Source organism: Hemitrygon akajei, chromosome 14 (genome assembly GCF_048418815.1).
Source record: "Hemitrygon akajei chromosome 14, sHemAka1.3, whole genome shotgun sequence".
Lineage (NCBI taxonomy): Eukaryota > Metazoa > Chordata > Chondrichthyes > Myliobatiformes > Dasyatidae > Hemitrygon > Hemitrygon akajei.
In genome coordinates, this window is record NC_133137.1 from 36,899,161 (window position 1) to 36,919,199 (window position 20,039).

A 20,039-nucleotide genomic window follows, 5' to 3' on the forward strand; every position below is an offset into this window, starting at 1 on the left:
TTGTGTTGCAAGGTAGCATGATGATCATGATAAATAGGACATACCTAACACCATAAAAGCTATACTTGGAAACACCTCCAACTGTTAACTTGGTCATCAGCAGAAGCCAAAATCAGCTGCATGATTACTATTTCCTCAATGTGATTGAAGAGGAAAAGCTCACATCAACTGCAGGTGAACAAATACTATCTTACATACTCTTTTTGATTGCCTTGAGAATCAGTGATAATTTGTGCAGAATTTTCTCCTCAGGAGGTTAAAATTATATCAAAGCTGATCATAATGAGACACAGTCCATGGGAAGACTATCTTGCTTCACATAGCAACCAAATGAAATTCATTTTCTTGTTTTCAACAATCATTAAAATAAACACAAATAAACTAGATTTAATTTTTTTTACTTACATAATTCAGAGAAAAGAGTAAAAGCACACTTCTGCAAAACTACAGTGTACAGTTTCATTTCAAAGTATAAGTTAAACATTATTTCTTTTTTTTTTACAAAGATTAAGATACTTGAAATGTTTAGCATAGTTCTTATATATTTCCCTCCTTTTATAAATGGGGAAAAATGTACAGTTTCACATTTCACCAGAATCAGTAGGAGTGTGGGGCATTCACTTCTGCAGAGTAAGTTTAAATGCTCAAAGAACAAATAAGAATCTTGTTTCCATTTTAGATTAAACAACATTCATTGCTAGGGTCTGCAAACAGTGTCCTTGGAACAACCCTCTGGAGATTGAGCCTCTTACAATACCTTGCTAAGACATGAAAAGTTCATAATGATGACCTTCAGTAGGTGGCATTATTAGTTAACTTGGCTGCAGCTTGGAGTGGTGATGTGGGGGTTGGGGTGGGTAATTGGGAATTAGATAGTGTCTACTGGTCACTATCCAGCAATCCCTGTAGGAAAATGCCCAGGTATACAGATTAAGTGAGCAATCCCCATGAAATAATTTAGCAATTCACGCCTCCCCGACAATAACAGCATTCCAACTTAACCCAGACAGGCAACAATTCTGGTGCAAAATTCAAATGTAGTCTTTAAAAAACTTAGTATGGCTGTAAGTGCAACTTCTGTGAATGTATGACTGTGGAAATGGCAACACATTTCTGTATCTTATAAAAGCTGTATGTGATCTGCCTGTTGTTTAAAAAGTTTGTTTCAAAGCAAAGGCAATTTGGTTCTTTCTATCAGAAAAACAATGCAATAAAAATAAGCTCAGGAAATGGCAATTGCATCAGAAGGTGGACTACATTCCTGATCCTGATCCGTAAACTAGGCATTGGATGATACTGTGGTTTCCAAGACTGATCAGGACTGTGCAAGGAAGGCTAATAGCCAATGCTGGTGAATGCTACATATCACTGCATCAAGGTAAGAAAGAAACATTAACACAATCTGCTCGCCATGCAGATTTTTCACTGAAATGTCAAAAATATGGAGAAAAATATACTTTCTTTAAAAACAGTCTGAATAATTTCACTGTCTCGCAGGTTAATAAAGTGCTGTGCACCCGTTTTAGTTGGCCCACAAGGAGCCTTCATTGCTCCTGAAGAGAGAGCTCCAATATACGGTTCAGCATTGCTTCTTCTTCTCTCTGTCTTTTCTCTTGCTCCTCAAGCTCTTTGGCAGAAAGCTCCATGGCATATTGCAACTGAGTGTTGTAGTTGGCGAACTGGTTAATGGATTGAGAGCCTGGAAAGTTCTCACTGATGGCCCTAGAAGTATTGGATTAACAGGACAGTTATGGTAATATTTAAGAGGCACTCATTGTTCAATCTAAAGCTATTCCCCCTGAATCTTGTAGTAAATATAACAAACAGAAAAATCCCAAATGTTTGTCAGATTAGTTAAGACCAACATAGTAGTGTTATCAAAGCTTTGTAGAGTTGTAACAAATATTTCTTTTTCTTGTACAAGGATAAATATACCATTTGTCTTCCAAACTGCTTGCCACACCCACCAAAAAAAATGTTTATATCCTCACAACATTTCTAAGCTAGTGGAAAATCTCTGAAAGCTGTTTATCCACTGCTAACATCTAACGGATGTTTTCAAGCTGCTAGTGAAGATATTCTTCACAAGCATCAAGCACTATGAAACCCTGTTAACTAGATTCACAGGATTGTGAGGGGGAAGCTAGGTGACCCAATGAATATTAAAATAGGTGGTTTAATTTCACAGTGGGTTTTGACAACTTTTTTTCCCCCCAACGCAAGTATTTTGTTCCCAGATCTGAAGGCAATGTTCTCCCATTAACCATAAGAATTCTTGACTTTACTACAGTTAGTACTTCATTGGAGAAAAAAAAAAGCCCAGCTTAATTTCAGCTCTTTGCTTATTTCAGTACAAAACATGAACGCAGAAGAAATGAAACACTTTTTTTGTGGAATAATATTCCTTTACCTCTCACTATCTTGGTTCAAGCTCTGTTCTGATAGCAAAGTCCTACTCGGTATCTCTTCCCACACACCCTAAAATTAAAAAAAAACAGAAGCATCACATTTAATTTTTATCTTGCAAATTGTGGCAGGATATCAAAGCTTCAGAATGGAAGAGTTTACTGTATCTAAAAGAACCATTATATTGCAGGTTTTGCATCAAGGTATATGTATGCTTCAGCAGATATTATCAAATTCTAGATATAAAATTGCAAATTAGTGCCAAACCGCCCACATTTATTACAACTTAGACAGATATTTTGGTTCATTTTCTTAGATTGCAAGACCATACAGCTGTTTAAACTGATGCAAGATACCTCTTGGCAGCCTGAGTAATGTTGTTCTTCCACTCACTATCACAGTCATTTGTGTTCATACTTACTATTCACAAAGGAACCATATGCCATAAGAGTCACCTTAAATAGTGTGCAAAAGCAAGTACCTCATTAAATACCAAGTCATAATTTTAAATGCAAATTATAATGTTAAACTCACGCCATTGCCATCCGATTGGGAATCCAACAGACTCTGTTGGATTGCAAGTTGGATCAGCTGGTCATTCTCATCTCCGTCAATTCCAGGCACTACATTCCGTCTACCGCCACGGACGTGATAATCTTCTGGAATGGCGAAAAAGGATGGGTCCACTTCAAAGCCACATTCTAAAGACAGTGGAAAATAGGACAGATTAACTCCCATGAGCAAACATTTGATACAATAACTGTCCAAGATAGGGACTGTATAGATAACACAGCTAGGCATGTTAAAAATTGCATATTACGTGAGCAAATTGTGATTTTTTAAATATAATTTGTGATACGTGAGCATCACTGGAACAGATATCATTTGTCACCCATTTCTAACTGGACCGATGGAGATAATGGTGGATTGCTGCCACCTTTTCCCAACACACATTTGGAGATGGATCATTTTCCCCATGTATCTGCTGCCCTTCTTGGTGCTGGACAGTACAAGTGTAGGACATTCAAATACTATGGAGGCATGGACTCTGCATATTGTTCAGAAATACTGAAGTTGCTTTTCCAAACATGTAGATGTTGTTTGTCTACATTAATAGAATCTGAAACTTTAAGACAGAATATGCTTTATTGAATGCCAGTTCTGATAAAAGGATCCTGGACCTGCACTACTTCTGCCTGATTTGCTGTGTGTTTCCAGCATTTTTTGCTTTTGTTGCAGAGTGCTTTATCTTTGCAGAGTAAAATGGCTAAATTGATTGCACTGGCGTGAAACCGCTTTCCTCCTGACCTCAATTTACATCCAGTCACCACTTTGTCATATACAGGAGTGAAACCCAGTGTGGGCTTCCACTGCTGTAGTCCATCCACTTCAAGGTTCGACGTGTTGTGCATTCAGAGATGCTCTTCTGCACACCACTATTGTAATGCATGGTTATTGGAGTTACTGTCAGCTTCGTGTCAACTTGAACCAGTATGGCCATTCTCCTTCTGACTTCTCTCACTAACAAGGTGCTTTCACCCACAGAGCTGCCACTCACTGGATGTTTTTTGTTTCTTGCACCATTCTTGTAAACTCCAGAGACCACTATGTGTGTGAAAATCCCAGCAGATCAGCAGTTCCTGAGATACAGAAACCAACTCGTCTGGCACCAACAATCATTCCACAGTCAAAGTCACTTCTTCCCAATTCTGAGGTTTGGTCTGAACAACTTGACAGTGTCTGCATGCTTTTATGTATTGAATTGCTGCCACATGATTGGCTGATTAGATATTTGTTTTATTGAACAGGTGTACCTAATAAAATTACCACTGGTTGTACTTCTAGAAGGATACAGCACAAAACCTTTTCTTATATATCTAGTGTTAGACTGCCAGGCAGTTTCAAATGGATGGATAATCACAATGAGTATCATACTGGTGTGATACCTCACTAGTCCTGATCTCTGAAATTTCAAGGCAAACACAGTGTCCAAAATGGAACATGTTCCATTCTCCAGAACCAACACCCCTTGGATTCAACACAAGAATCACTGAAATGTTGAATCTGCAGGTGTACAGAGAACCCAAGAAACAATTAAAAAAAGTGGAGAAAAGGTGCAAAAGAGGAAAGGGAAAAAGAGGGAACTGTAAGTGGCCAAAAGGAGTGGGAAGAGATTGAAAAGCATGAAAAAAGTATGTAAATCTTATACCTATATACAAGTCTGCAGATGCTGGAAATACACCCTCCCACCCCCGCAGGAACTCAGCCGGTCAGGCAGCATCTATGGAAATGAGTAAACAGTCAATGTTTCAGACAGAGACGCTTCCTCAGGACTGAGAAGGACGGGGGAAGATGCCAGAATAAAAAGGTGGGAGGAGGGGAAGGAGGACAGCTGGAAGGTGATAGGTGAAGCCACGTGGGTAGGAAAAGTAAAGGGCTGGAGGGGAAGGAATCTGACAGGAGAGAAGAATGGGCCATAGGAGAAAAGGAAGGAGGGTTACCGGGGGTGATGGGCAGCTGAGAAGAGGTAAGAGGCGAGATTGGGGAATAGAAGAGGGGAGGGGGAGGAATTCTTTTTTAAAACCAGATGGAGAAATCAATATTCATGCTATCAGGTTGGAGGCTACCCAGACGTAATACAAGGTGTTGCTCCTCCACCCTGACAGTGGCCCCATCTTGGTACAAGATGGGAATGGTACAGAATGGGAATGGGAAACAGAATTAAAATGCTTGGCCACCAAGAAGTTCTGCTTTTGGTGAATGGAGCAGATGTGCTTTATACTGTATCCTATGAGCATGAAAGTAAAAGGAAGTCTGAATGTAAAAGAGAACAATTGAGAAAATGAGTGGAAGAGAGACAAATGGGTAAAAAAAATCTAATGTGTAGAGGAGAGAAAAAGAGGTAATTACACATAGAGCAGGGACAAGTATGCAGGAGGTAAAAGAAACATACAAAGAACTGGACAATTATTAAACTAACAGGAAACAAGGTAGCAGCTCTCTTGTTGGTTGGCATATTCCATTGTGTGAAATCTCAACGTGATATGCCTTTCTCACACTACAATTCGTAACTGCGTTTAAATGCTAGGAATCTTAGAGAGTGTCATGTTCAGAACTTGGTAGTGCTACCACCAAAAGTAAAGTACTACACTCTCCACTTAACCATTCCAGTAAACAAACGGCTTCTTAACACTTTTTCCCTCATACAAAGGGAAAGATGGAATTCCACACAGATTCAAAGGTGTCAGTGCAAAGTTATTTGGTGTACTTGGTTTTGCAGTGCAGGGTTATGTTTGCAACAGACTGAAAAGAAGTCTACAATCATCACAGACAACGAGCAGATTTTAGCTAACCCCACATAAATCGCTTAAACACGTTAACCCAAAATCAGATTGAGATCTTTCGACAAAGTTGCCAAGCAGGGCAGCATACGAACCTCTGATAGACGTTGGTGCTGTTAAGTTGCTCTGTGACCCCTGGTGTGACTGAGATGCTGCTGCCTTGAGGGAGCTGCATGCATTCACATTTCCAAACGTAATTCGGGCATTCAGTACGTAGAAGAGAGGAATTTCTGGGATAAATAAAACAGGAGGATTTTGAATAAACAATTTAAATGAACTGAAGCATTACCTTTCTGACTAGGTAGGACTTAAACCAAGATATTTATTGTTCAGAGTTGCACACAAGCAAAATTAACTCACACAGAAAAAAACCCACAAACTTACATTTATATTTCACAACCATGGGACATCACAAGGTGTCTACAATTAGCTGCAAAGGATTTTTTTTTAAATATTGTTTTTATTTAAAGATACAGCATGGTAACAGGCCCTACTAACCCAGTGAACCTACATTGCCTGATTCTACCCACATGACTAAATAAGACACTAACCCGTATGTCTTTGGAATGTGGAACCAAACCCACAGAAAGCCCACATAGTCACAGGGAGAGCGTAGATAGTGGTAGGAATTAACCCAGGTTGTTGGCGCCATGATAGTGTCATGCTAACTGCTACGCTGCCCTGCTGTCTACCAGGTTTACTAAAGATAATGGTGCAGATGGTCTCTTAAGGTTGTTACAGCCGGGGATGATAATGGGGATAAGCTCCCCCTATCTATTAAATGTTCTCAAGGACCTGCATCTCAAATAGTCTCTGATAACCAAGTCCAGCTTCTGGCCTTCACATGTGGCTTAGGCTACTAACTGTTTCTACTGACAGAAGAAGGGGCAAAGGCGGGTTACTGGCATCTTAAGACCAGCTGATGCTGGTAGATGAGGCTTATTAGCCATACTTGGCAGCTCATCTAGGAGAAGGAAAATTCTGATCTCAAACCTCTGCTGCCTTGCAGCTATAACCCTTAATGGGGAAGGCTTCAGGAATAAACCCCTAGGAAAAAATCCAGAGCTGGAGTCCCTAAGGCAGTCCTACTTCGACTTCAATGCTGGCAACTCCTGCAATGTTGCTGGTGCTAAACTGTATAGTTCCTCTGGGTTCATCAGACGTGTGGAGAGGGGGAGCTTGTTACAGGGGTAACAGCCTGCTCTCCACATTGTACTGCCCAGGCCTGCGTATTTAGACAGCTAGGATGCAACACCCATGGTCGACTACAGTTTTCCATCTGTACCGTAAATCAACGTGGGTCATTAACTCAGGTTTCTGGAGTCAGAGGTTAATTGTATGGCTTTATATGGAGCTCAAGAGCTAAGCCAATCCTCTCTTCCACTGCTTCCAAATCCCACTTCAGACATTTTCTCCTTCTTCTCTGACGGTGTTCATACTTAGTGAGATACCGCTTCGCAGTTGTCAATGTTCTATACTTCAATCAGATGAGAACTGGTTTATTGCTGAGCTGAAATAGAGTGAGCTAGAAGCATGTTTAGCATTGGTGGGCAAATCTGCTTCTATCCTCACTGTAAGTCAGGCTACTGTTTACCAATTACAGCTTGGTGCTTAACATCATTATCCTAACAGTACTAATTAACAAGCTCCCATACCTCTCTCTGCAATTGGATTCTTAACTTTGTCATCGGGGGACTACAGTCGTACAGATTGGTAATAGCACCTTCTCCTTACTGACAGTCACCAGAGGCTCGTGCTTAGCTCACTGCCCTATTCCCTCTACTCATTACTGTGTGGCTAGGCACAATTTAAAGGCCATCTGTAAATTCACTAATGACACAACTGTTGGCAGAATCTAAGATGGTGATGAAGAGGCTCACAGGAGTGAGAAAGACAAGCAGGCTGAGTGATGTCACCAATATCAAGGAATTGATTGTGGACTTCAGAAACGGAAAGTTGGGGGGAAAACACACACCAGTCCTCATCGAGCAATCAGCAGTGGGAAGAGTGAGCAGTTTCAAGTTCCTGGCTGTCGACATCTCTGAGGATCTATCCTGAGCCCAATGTACTGATGCAGTGACAAAGAATGCATACCGGATGCTATACTTCATTAGGGAGTTTGAAGAGAGTTCAGAGACTCGAGCAAATTCCTACAGATGTACTGTGTGGAGCATTCTAACTGGTTGCAGCACAGACTGGTAAGGAGGTTTAAGTGCACAGGATCAAAAGAGGCTGCAGAAGGTTGTGCACTCAGCTACACTCGGCCATCAGGAGAACAACCCTGGCAGCATCTATGGAAATGAATAAACAGTCAACCTTTCAGGCTGAAACCCTTCATCAAGACTGCAGTCCTGATGAAGGATCTCGGCCTGAAACATAAACTGTTTATTCGTTTCCATAAATGCTGCTCGACCAGTTCAGATCCAGCAGCATTTTGTAAGTATTGCTTTGGATTTCCAAAATCTCTTGTGTTCATAGGCACACACCTCCTGACCATTGAAGACATCTTCAAGAAGGTGGCACCCATCAATAAGGAGCCTCCCTACCTGGAGCATGCCCTCTTCTCATTACTACCATTGGGGAGATACGGGAGCTTGAAGACCCACATTCAATGTTTTAGGAGCAGCTTCTTCCTCCTAACCATCAGATTTCTGAATGGTTCATGAACATGACCCTGCTATTTCTCTATCATAATATTTACTTATTGTAATTTATAGAGATTGCTGGTGACATGTACTCAAATTTCACCTTGTATGTCATGGATAATAAACCTGATTCTGATTCTGACCAGATGTTGGCAGATCAGAGCTTTGAGTGGTAAAAACAACAACCAAATTAATCAGGTAATTAGAATGCAGTAGAACTTTTACCTATTTTGACAGGAAATCCTGGTGGCAATTGCAAAGTGATAAAGTCCCTGAGTTTTGCAAAGTGCGTGTTGCTCCTTGCCATAAGGTCGATGATTGGAATCACCTGCTCCACAAAGGACAGTGGGTATTCCTCACACAGCCACAGTGTTGCTTTAAATCTGGTTAGACCAAAGAGAAATAAAATGAACCGAAGAGTTTGAAAAGTCCTAGATTTTGCACAAACAAATGACTGAAATTGTACATTAATGTAACAAGATATTTTATGTGCTTTATAGAACTCAGACCCAACAAAAACAACAACAAACAAGGAGGTGGAGAAACACAACATGTCAGCAAGGATCTATGGAGGGAAATGAACATTTGGCTTTTCTAGTTGAATCTCTTCATCTCCCACATCTAGATGAAGAATCTCACCCAATACATTGTCCATTTCTCTCCAGAGATGATGCCTGACCAGCTCAGTTCTTCCAACATTGCTTGTTGCACCAGATTCCAGCGCCTGCTGTTTCCTGTGTCTCCAACTTATTTGATGAGTTAGATAAAATGCCTGATCAAAGAGAGATGCTGTCTTAAGGAAGTTATTCAAAAAGGAGAGTGTTGAAAGTCAGAGATTTAGGGAATTCCTGAGCTCAGAAGAAAACATTATCTCCAGAGAAGGAAAAAGCAGATGAGATTTGGAGGAATACTCAACTTGTGGAGCTGCAGAGAGAATCAAGGTCATGACATAAATTAATATATTTTATTTACAGATGCAGAATGGCAACAGGCCCTTCCAGTCCAATGAGTTATGCCATTCATTTACACCCATGTGGCTAACTAACCTACTAACCCATAAGTAGGTGATGGGATGAAGAGAAGTCTCTAACAAAAGGAGGTGTAAGGTGCTCCTTCCCTCCATTAGTCTGCAGGTCACCCTTGGGCAAGGTGTAGCACCTGCATAGCTCCCCAATCAGGGTCACATGGAAGCAGGTGGTGGATGGTCAAATGAGCAGCTGGTACAGATCACAAGTCCTGGTTATGCGACCACTGACGCCAGGCAGACAATCTCTGAAGAGTATTGATAATGGCTGAGGTCACCTGTCCTGTAATGACACTGCTCAGAAGGCAGCAATGGTGAACCACTTCTGTAGAAAAATTTGCCAAGAACAGTCATGGTTATGGAAAGACCATCATTGCCCACATCGTACAACACAGCACATAATGAAGGAATGAGCCAATGTCTTTGAGAATGAAAGTTTTAAATCTGAAGCTTTGGTGGCACGGGAGTCATTACCTGGGTGAGGCTGAGCAAGTACTGGTGCAGCTTAGAAAATGGACAGCAAAAATTTTCTCAAGTTTGAGGTGATGGAAAATAGGAAATATAGCATTGAAATTGTTGAATCTAAATGGAACAAGAATACGTATTTTCAATAGATGAGCCAAGCCAAGTGGTATCTGAAAGTAGATGGCCTTTGTTGGGAAGGTAGAGAGTGAGAAACACCCACAAAATGCTGGAGGAACTCAGCAGGTCAGGCTGCATCTATGGAAATGAATAAACAGTTGATGTTTCAGGTCGAGACCCTTCTTCAGAGTGAGAATTTCAGGTTAGGATCAACTAGAGTCACAGAGTTTGTAAAAAGACTATCAGGCTGAAATATTATCCAGAGTGGGGTAAAGAATTACTGATAAGTAGTCTAACAAATTCTCTATTGGTTCCTGATGTGGGGACCTAGTACCGGTCAGTATTTTAAAATAATTCATTCTCTTCACTGAGTCTGAAGTTTATAAAGAGAAGTGACCTCATTGAAAATTGCAAAATTCTGAAAGGCTGTTTTGTCTAGCTGGAGAGTTTAAAATAAGGGGGCATGGTATCAATTCAGGAAATGACCCATTAGATCTGCACTCTGTTTTCCATCCATCAACTCATTCAAAATGTATTACCCACCTGCCCACAGCCCTTCCCTGCAACCCCTGCAGGATGGTACAACTTTTCAATTAGCTCTGACATAGTTTGAATGTACCTGGATACCATCCAACTACTCGCCCTACAACAGAGTGCTGAGATCAGAAAGTAAACTTACCACTTGCTTAATTGCAGGGACAGAGAAGAGAACAGTATCAAAAGAGTGGGAATTCTAATCACAAGAATTTAACTCGAAAGTTAAGGAAACATAACAACAGCATGCGATGATAGTGCAAATCATCAGCTGTGTTCAAATTACATCTGAAAATTTACTCTGTCTAATCTTAGAAACATGTACACAGTGTGCAGGTTCTATCAGAAGTTGAGATCCCAATTAATTCTCTTTAAATAGTAGGGCCGGGGAGGAGCATGATGTAAGCTCTTCTTATTGCTGGCTTCAGGTGATAAGCTGATCTCTTTTCACCATCATTTGTATAATTATACTCGGCATTTGTGTGCAACTCAAACCATGTGCATTCTTTCCAATTGATATTTCTTCCCACTTTTGGCACTCTCACCTGTGCCAGACCAATGTCAACGTGACTTTATTTACCTATCTATCAGTGCCCACCCTTCTGGCCCAACGAGCCACGCCCCCCAGCAACCCACCTATTTAACCTCAGCCTAATCACAGGACAATTTACAATGATCTTTGGACTGTGGGAAGAAACCAGAGCACCCGGAATAAACCCAGGCAGTCCTGGAGGGGACAACATACAAACTCCTTACAGATGGCTCCAGAACTGAACTCTGATGCCCCAGCTATAATAGCTTGGCTCCAGCCACGTTGTTACCGTGGTGCTCTGGGGTGCTGTACACAGTTCTGTTCACCGCACAATAGGAAAATTACAATTCTGCTAGAGAGAGTGCAGAGGAGATTCACCTGGATGTTGTCTGGACTGGAGTTCAGGGAGAGATCAGACTAGAGAGGAAGGGTATTTTGCATAATTTTCACTTATATCCCCCAGCAATCAGTCCTTCTACTAAAAGCCAGGATGAGAAATTACAGGCATCAATGGGAAGCTCCACATTTCCTTCGAAATCATACGGCTATTGTCAATATCTTACTTGCGTAGTTTGACACAGAGCTCCATGGGGCGCCCAATGTCCCGGTCTCCAAGGTCAAAGTCTGGGTTGAAATACTCTTCTGGAGTGATTGACGTGGGGTTGTTAATCGTTGCAGTTTCTGTGACAAGGTGCTACAAAGTAAAAAAGTTAAACAATACAAGGTAACGTTTCACAAGAAAATGTTTAAATACATTAGCTGCAATAGTAAGGCGACTGTGTACACACAAGAAAATATGACCTTTTCTGGGTGGTTTACCTGGAACTTTGATTGGTATTATAAAACTAGCTGTATCATCTTACACGAGGAAATCTGCAGATCCACACTCAGGTTGGAGGAACACCACCTTATATACCGGCTGGTTAGCTGCTAATTTCCGTTAATTTCTCTAATTTCTGTTAATGCCCCTCCTCCCCTTCTTACCCCATCCCTGCCATATTTAGTTGTTTGTTTTTTTTTCTCTCTCTCTGCCCATCACCCTGCCTGTTCTCCATCTCCCTCTGGTGCTCCCCCCCCCCCCCCCCACCGAACTTTCTTTCTCCCGAGGCCTCCCATCCCATGATCCTTTCCCTTCTCCAGCTCTGTATCACTTTCACCAATCACTTTTCCAGCTCTTAGCTTCATCCCACCCCCTCCGGTCTTCTCCTATCATTTCGCATTTCCCCCTCCCCCCACTACTTTCAAATCTCTTACTATCTTTCCTTTCAGTTAGTCCTGACGAAGGGTCTCGGCCCGAAACGTCGACAGTACTTCTCCCTATAGATGCTGTCTGGCCTGCTGTGTTCCACCAGCATTTTGTGCGTGTTGTTTGTGTATCATCTTACAGTTATCTACTTAGGACTGAATTATGGAATCATTTTTTCAGAGGTAATGAATTTTTGGACGGGCTGTCAATCACCACATGCTCCTTTTTTAAATTCAATATACAAAGCCGAAGGACATGGGAGCAGAGTTAGGCCAATTAAGCCCAATGTGTCTGCTTCACTATTTAATCATGGCTGATTTATTTTCCCTCTCAACCCCATTCTGCTGCATTCTCTCCGTAACCTTTCATGCTCTGACTAATCAAGAGCCAATCAACCTCTGCAATAAATATACTGAATGACTTGGCCTCCACAGCCACCTGTGGCAATGAATTCCATAGATTCACCAGCCTTTAGCTAATGAAATTTTGCCACATTTGTTCTAAGGGACAACCTTGCATTCTGAGGCTGTGGCCTCTGCTCCTAAACTCTTCCACTACTAGAAACATCCTCTCCGCACCCACTCTGTCCAGGCCTTTCAATATTCGATAGATTTCAATGACATCTCCCTCATTCGTCAAACTTGCTCGATTCTTCTAAATTCCAGCAAGTACATCTCATAATCATCCTCATATACCCCCTTCGACCCTCTCCAATGACAGCACAATCTTTCTTAGATTTGGGGCCCAAACTGCTCATAATATTCCAAATGTGATCTGACCAATGCCTTATAAGGTCTCAGCATTACACCCCTGTGTTTATATTTAAGCCCAGCAGCAGACGAGTGAAGACATTTCCTTCCCACATGGAATCCCAATATCCATCAAGTAAGGACTTGAAGATTATGCTTGTCAAACGTTTAAAGGCTACTCTCCTTAAGCTAGGGGGTGGTAAGATGGGAGTCATAAGAAATGGGAAGGAGAAGGTAAATAATATCTCGCTGGTGTTCTGCAGGTTCCTTGAATTGTAGAAATGGACAGAAAGGCTGTAGAGAAACTTTTGTCAGCAACTTACTCCATTCTGTGGGCTGATGTGCTCCTCCACCTTTCCCAGTAGAGACTCCAGAGGATTTTTCTCATCTGTGAAATAAACAAAGGCACAGCAAAGTCAGATTATTTGAGCATAGCCTTTCAGCATTAAAACTGAAAAATATTAGCTACATTTCTGCAGTTACAATTAAGACACACCACTGACATTAAGGGTTAAATTGGGGTTCACCTTAGGTTTAATGATTGAAGGGTGTTAGATCCTTGACCCAGTTAATAGTTATTCTTCAACCAGTACGACAAAAACATTATCTTGTCCTTGATCACATTGCTATTGTTATTTCTGTGAGCTTTTTCTGCACAATATGTCTGTCATGCATCCTAGATTATAGGAATAACTACGCATCATAATTAACCCTGAAGTGCTTTGACATATCCTGAAAGAATCAGGAGAGCCACTAAAGAAATGGCAGGGTGGAGATGTGTCTACCAAAGGAGGTATAAGGCGCTCCCTCCCTCCGCATACCAGTGTTTCTTCAACATAAATGATGCCAAGTTTTATATCACAAGTGATTTCTACAAAACATTGTGTTGTTCTGGCACAATGTATAACAAATATTGTATTTATAAATACTACATGATGTAAATTAAATCACTTCGGTGATGGGGTGGAGATATATCTCTACCAAAGGAGGTGTAAGGCGCTCCTTCCCTCCGCTAGCCTGCACGTCATCCTTGGGCAAGGTGTAGCACCTGCTCAGCAGCCCTCCCCCCCCCCCAATGATCAGGGTCACATGAAGCCATGGGAGCAGGAGGTGGATGGTCGTATGAGCAGTTGGTGCAAATTACAAGTCCTGGTTATGTGACCACTGACACCAGGCAGACAATCTCTGAAGAGTATTGATAATGGCTGAGGTCACCCATCTTGTAAAGACACTGCCCAGGAGAAGGCAAAGGCAAAGAACTTCAGTCGAAATATTTGCCAAAAACAATCATGGGCGTGGAAAGACCATGATCACCCAGGTGATATGACATTTCACATAGTAATGATGACTGAAGAAAGACAAGTAGTTGTTTTACGATGAACGTAGCTTGAGTTTGTAAGTCTTCAAATATGGCATGATCTATCTTATCAAGCTGTTTGCCTCATTCAAGATTCAACATTGCTTATTGTCATCCTTCAGTACACAAGTGTAAAGGACAATGAAGTGGTTGTTACTCCAGATCAATCATTTTGTTTTCCTTTGTAATTCAATGTTTAACGCCAGATTTCGAACACCTGACAACTAAACTTGCTCAGTCTGCTTCTCTACAAGTTTGTAAATCCCTAACTGGTATTACTAAGTTGTTTCTCTTTATGAATGGCCTCTTCTCTGTAATAAACACCAAGACTCTGGTCCTCGTGAACCATGAGAATACCAGACATAGTGATCAGAGTTAATATGTATTGTCATCACTATACCCTGGGACTTGTGCACCTATTTGAGAAGAAATTGGGAAAATATTTTACTCCTTAAATTTTATCCAAATTCATCAGCCTTTATCTGATCAAACATGTTGCAAAGTGTGTGGGAAGTGGGTATAAATAAGCTGCATGAATACAAATTATATAGAATCTTTGAGAAATACAGCACAGAAACAGGCCCTTCGTCCCATCTAGTCTTTAAAAAGCCTACTCCCATCATCCTCTGGTCAAGTTATCCCAGAGTACAATGCTCCCATGGTCACCATCTTCTGGATAAACCATATTTCAGTTCTTCTAAGTTTGTTTTTCACCTTGAATGTGATTCTGGAACTATTGGAGCCTGTGATTTGCAGTTTGGAAAATCATTTGGGTGTTTCATCGCTCTGCAGTCTCAGAGAGGATTCTGGAAGAGAGAGGCAGCACGCACAAACCTCGTGGCAAGAAGGCTGTGGAATGGGGCGCGAGCTGATATTCGACTCCATTTCGCCAATTAAAGCGACGAGGGAGATTGAAATTTTGAGGCAAATGTGGAAGGTGAGTGCCAGCTGCCTGCTTTTTGATCGCTCTGCTGTCAGAGAGGAGAGACTGCCTATCGATCGCTGGTGGGATCGCTCTGCTGTCAGAGAGGAGAGACTGTCTATCGATCGCTGGTGGGATCGCTCTGCAGCCGGAGAGGGGAGACTGCCTATCGATCGCTGGTGGGATCGCTCTGCTGTCAGAGAGGAGAGACTGCCTATCGATCGCTGGTGGGATCATTCTGTTGCCAGAGAGGGGAGACTGCCTATCGATCGCTGGTGGGATCGCTCTGCTGCCGGAGAGGGGAGACTGCCTATCGATCGCTGGTGGGATCGCTCTGCTGTCAGAGAGGAGAGACTGCCTATCGATCGCTGGTGGGATCACTCTGCTGTCAGAGAGGAGAGACTGCCTATCGATCGCTGGTGGGATCACTCTGCTGCCGGAGAGGGGAGAGCTGTGCTGGAGAATGTTACCCAGGTTTGCTGTGTTTTGGATATGGACTTGGACTATGGACCATTTTTAAAAAAGTTTTATACTATTCTATATTATGTCACTCTATCGTTCTCATTTTTTGTGTGTGGGAGAGGGGGATTTGGGGGCTGATGTGCCTGTTTTGTTTTCATTTGTTTTTTGTGAGGAGAGAGGGGATTTTGGGGTTGATGATCAGGCTACAGTTGGCCCTCCTTTCACTCATGCGGAACTCAACCAACCGCAAATCGAGTAACCTGGCAGTGTTGTTCCAGCACTCGTTGTTTGAGCATTGTTCGCCTCGCGTCTCGTTTGTTCGCTACTTTGTTCCTGTGAAAAATGGCTCCTAAAAAGCAATTAGGTGGTCAAAGCAATTCCTCAAAGGCTAAGAGGGAGCGTAAAGTGTTATCTCTCACCGAGTAAGTAGAAATATTATATCTTTTGGAAAGTGGCATGTCACATTCTGAAGTGGGCCGTAAGGTCGGTAAGAACGGATCGATCATTCGCACAATAAAGCAGAAAGAAGCTGCAATTCATGGAAGTGTTAGTGCTGCCCCTACAATGGCAAAACTGGTCTCTCTGGTTCGTGATAAAGTGCTTGCGAAGACTGAGAAAGCATTAAGTGTGTGGCTAGAGGACATGTCACAGAAGCATATCCCTGTCGATGGCCAAATTATTAGTGAAAAAGCTCTTAGTCTCTATGACGGGTACTGTGACGGGGTTGATGAGAGCGAGAGGAAGGAGTTTAAGGCTAGTAAGGGATGGCTAGCTGGCTACGTAAAGCGCTACAGCCTCAAGAACGGGAGATCTCGGGAGAATCGGCATTGACTAATGCCGAGGCCGCAGCAGCATTCCCAGAGGAGCTGCAATTCTGATGTCTCAACATTCAACACTTGAAGATCCTCAGCCCTCAACCTCCAGAGTTTCTGACTTTAGTATCATTGAGCCTCCACCAAAGCGTCCTTATTCCCTAAACATGACAGAGTAACAACTACTGTACAGTATTACAAGTTTTACTCGTTGTTTGATCATTGTTCGTCTCGCATCTCGTTCATTCGCTGCTTGTGTTGTGAGCAAGAGGAACATGTACAGTTTTTTTCTTGTCAATATTCCCTAAAGATTACAGTGTAACAAATATTTACATAGCATTTACATTGTATTAGGTATTATAAGTAATCTAGAGATGATTTGAAGTATACAGGATGACGTGCGTAGGTTATATGCAAATACTATGCCATTTTATACAAGGGACTTGAGCATCTGCGTTTTTTGGTATCCGCGGGAGGTCCTGGAACCAATCCCTCGCAGATAAGGAGGGCTTGGTCTCATGGCTATCTGGAGAAGAAGAATTTCAGAGTTGTATACATTGATAATAAATGAACCTTTGAACCTGCACCTGGACCATAGCCCTCCCATCCAAACCTCTTAGACTCCATGCGTTAAACGGTCTTTTTATTTCACACCTCAGGTTTCGAACACTTTGTTTTACCTTTATATTTGGCCTTTTCATCTTCAGTGAGGTGCTCAGTTCTGCTCCTGGTCACCACGTTAACGTTGTTCACGGTGAAAACCTAGAAACAAAAGGGCAGCAAAGCTTCGAATCTTCTGTTACCTCCTGAGGACAGAGATTCCCAAAGAGCAAACCCTTTACTCTTTCATTTAGATGGGGGATACACCCTTAAACCATGACTGCCAAGTCTTTTTAACCATGTAACACATAACTCTAGGAGAGTGGTTCTCACCCTGGGGTCCACTGACCCCTCGGTTAATTGTTGAGGCCCATGGCATAAAACGGGTTGGGAACCCCTGATCTAGGTAAACTACCAATACATTTATCCCTACCTCTCATTTCTCTGAACCTCATTCCCATCAGAAAAAAGTTAATTAGGCAGAGGCAATTGTCCTCATAGAGGGAACAGAGGTAGAGAGAAGGAGCAATTTCAAGTTCCTGGGTGTCAATATCTCTGAGGATCTAACCTGGTCCCAGCATATCAATGCAGCTGTAAAGAGGCAAGACAGTGGCTATATTTCATTAGGAGTTTGAGGAGATATGGTTTGTCACCTAAGACGCTACAGCATTTCTACAGATATCCCGTAGAGACCATTTTGTCTGGCATGGAAGGGGCTATCCAGGACATCTTCAAAGAACAATGCCTCAAAAGGACCCCCATCACCCAGGACATACCCTCTTCTTATTGCTACCATCAGGGAGGAGGTACAGAAGCCTGAAGGCACACACTCAATGATTCAGGAACAACTTCTTCCCCACCGCCATCAGATTTCCAAATGGACATTGAACCCATGAACACCACCAACCTACTTTTTATTTCTGTTTTTGCACTATTTATTTAAAATATCTAATATACACATATGCACTTACTGTAATTCAATTTTTTTCTTTATTACTATGTATTGCATTCTACTGCTGTCGCAAAGTTAACAAATTTCACAACATATGCTGGTGATATTAAACCTAATTCTGATTCAGAATTTTATTCAATGACATGCAATTTTTTTCCCTGATTTGACACATTAAGTTTCAACCCGTCTTTAAGATAGGAACTATACTACAATCATGAAATGATCTCCCCAAATCAAAATTTTCAGAGAACTATGAGGAGATGACAGCTGTTGTGAAAAGTCCCCTCAAAAGTTTTCAACAGCATGTTTCTGACAGGAATATTAAAAAGAAAGAAAATAATGAATCGAGTTATTTGCAGAATTTATAGTACCTTGGCCTCATACTCTTGAATAACATCAGTCTTGTCTGTTCGCCAACCCCAGAATCCAGATTTATTCCTGGTGGGTAAGCAGAGAATTAATTACATCACATTCCCCACACAAATAAACACATCAAATAGAGTCATAGAGCACTAAAGCACAGAAATAAGCCCTTCTGTGCCATCCTCTCTGTGCCAAGCTATAATTCAACCTAGTCCCATCAACCTGCATCTAGGTAATAACCCTCATACCCCCCCTCCCATCCATGTACATATCCAAACTTCTCTTAAATGTGGAAAATGAATGTTAAATAAATTATATTTAAGAACATTTAGAATTCCACTTCTGAATGACATTCATTAAAATATCTAGTTTCAACCAGCAACCTGGATATAAAATAGGACCAGTCCAACATGTTCACATTTCAGGGAAACTGAAACAGACTGTATGGCATTACATTACCCCATGCTTCAGTCTTATTGTCAAATAAAATTGGAGGGGTTACAAGTTAGAGTTCCAAAGTCAAAGCACATAGATGTTAGCTAACATTTCCTGAAATTCAGGTTTATTTCTGTTTCTCTTCCTTCCAGGCTCCTCAACCAAAATCTCAATCAATATGACAAGCAAAAGTTCAAAGTAAATTTATTATCAAAGTACATGTCAATCCTGAAATTCATTTTCTTATGGGCATTCACAGTAAACACAAGAACACAATAAAATTAATGAAAGACCACACCCAACAGGCTAGACAACCAGTGTGCAAATGACAACAAACTGTGCAAATACAAAAGAAAAGAATGAATAATAATAAATAAACAATAAATATTGTGAACCTGAAATAAAGAGTCCTCGAATTGAGTGCATAGGTTGTGGGAACAGTTCAGTGATGAGGCAAGTGAAATTGAGTGACTTTATCCCCACCTGGTTCAGGAGCCTGATAGATGAGGAGCAATAACTATTCCTGAATCTGGTGGTGTGGGACCTGAGGCTCCTGTACCACCTTCCTGATGGCAGCAGTGAGAAGAAAGCATGTCCTGGGTGGTGGGGGTCCCTGATGATGGATGATACAACTGTGTACTGTAGAGATGTGTTCACTGGTGGGGGGGTCCATACCCGTGATGAAAACCCCAGCACTTTTGAACAAGGGGCCTCTTTAAACCATCACATTACTTATCTTAAAGCTATCACATGACTGATATGACATGATTTCTAAAAATAAACATTTTACCATGTACTCTATGTTTCAGGACCATTCCCAATTGATTCACTACTTCAACATCTCACAAATGCTTGTCAGACTGACCTGGAGTTCTAACACTTTCGAGAGGATCATGAAACAAAGAGGGAGTGCAAGAGTAAAAGTGAGATTAAAAAGAGAGAAAATGAGAAGAAATGAGGAGAGAGATTGAAAGCACTAGAATGTGTGAAGGAACACAGCTAATCAGATAGCATCTATGGAGGGGAATAAACAGTTGCCATTTTGGGCCAAGACTGTTCCTCAGGACTGGAAAAAAG

The 20,039-nt window shown here is 41.6% G+C and overlaps 1 protein-coding gene across 1 annotated transcript in view; it reads right to left on the bottom strand.

The window, feature by feature from the left end:
- Nucleotides 1–388: 388 nt before the first annotated feature.
- The window catches only part of ankrd13a (ankyrin repeat domain 13A), a 59,135-nt gene continuing 39,484 nt past the window's right edge, over nucleotides 389–20,039 (bottom strand). Inside the window, exons 7-15 of the mRNA XM_073065839.1 lie at nucleotides 18,536–18,602; nucleotides 17,293–17,374; nucleotides 13,383–13,447; nucleotides 11,628–11,758; nucleotides 8,618–8,775; nucleotides 5,843–5,977; nucleotides 2,941–3,107; nucleotides 2,411–2,478; nucleotides 389–1,722 (exon numbers count right to left, since the gene is read on the bottom strand). Of these exons, the coding sequence (XP_072921940.1) occupies nucleotides 1,545–1,722; nucleotides 2,411–2,478; nucleotides 2,941–3,107; nucleotides 5,843–5,977; nucleotides 8,618–8,775; nucleotides 11,628–11,758; nucleotides 13,383–13,447; nucleotides 17,293–17,374; nucleotides 18,536–18,602 (1,051 nt within the window). The 3' untranslated portion in view covers nucleotides 389–1,544. The remainder of the gene's footprint in view (nucleotides 1,723–2,410; nucleotides 2,479–2,940; nucleotides 3,108–5,842; nucleotides 5,978–8,617; nucleotides 8,776–11,627; nucleotides 11,759–13,382; nucleotides 13,448–17,292; nucleotides 17,375–18,535; nucleotides 18,603–20,039) is intronic.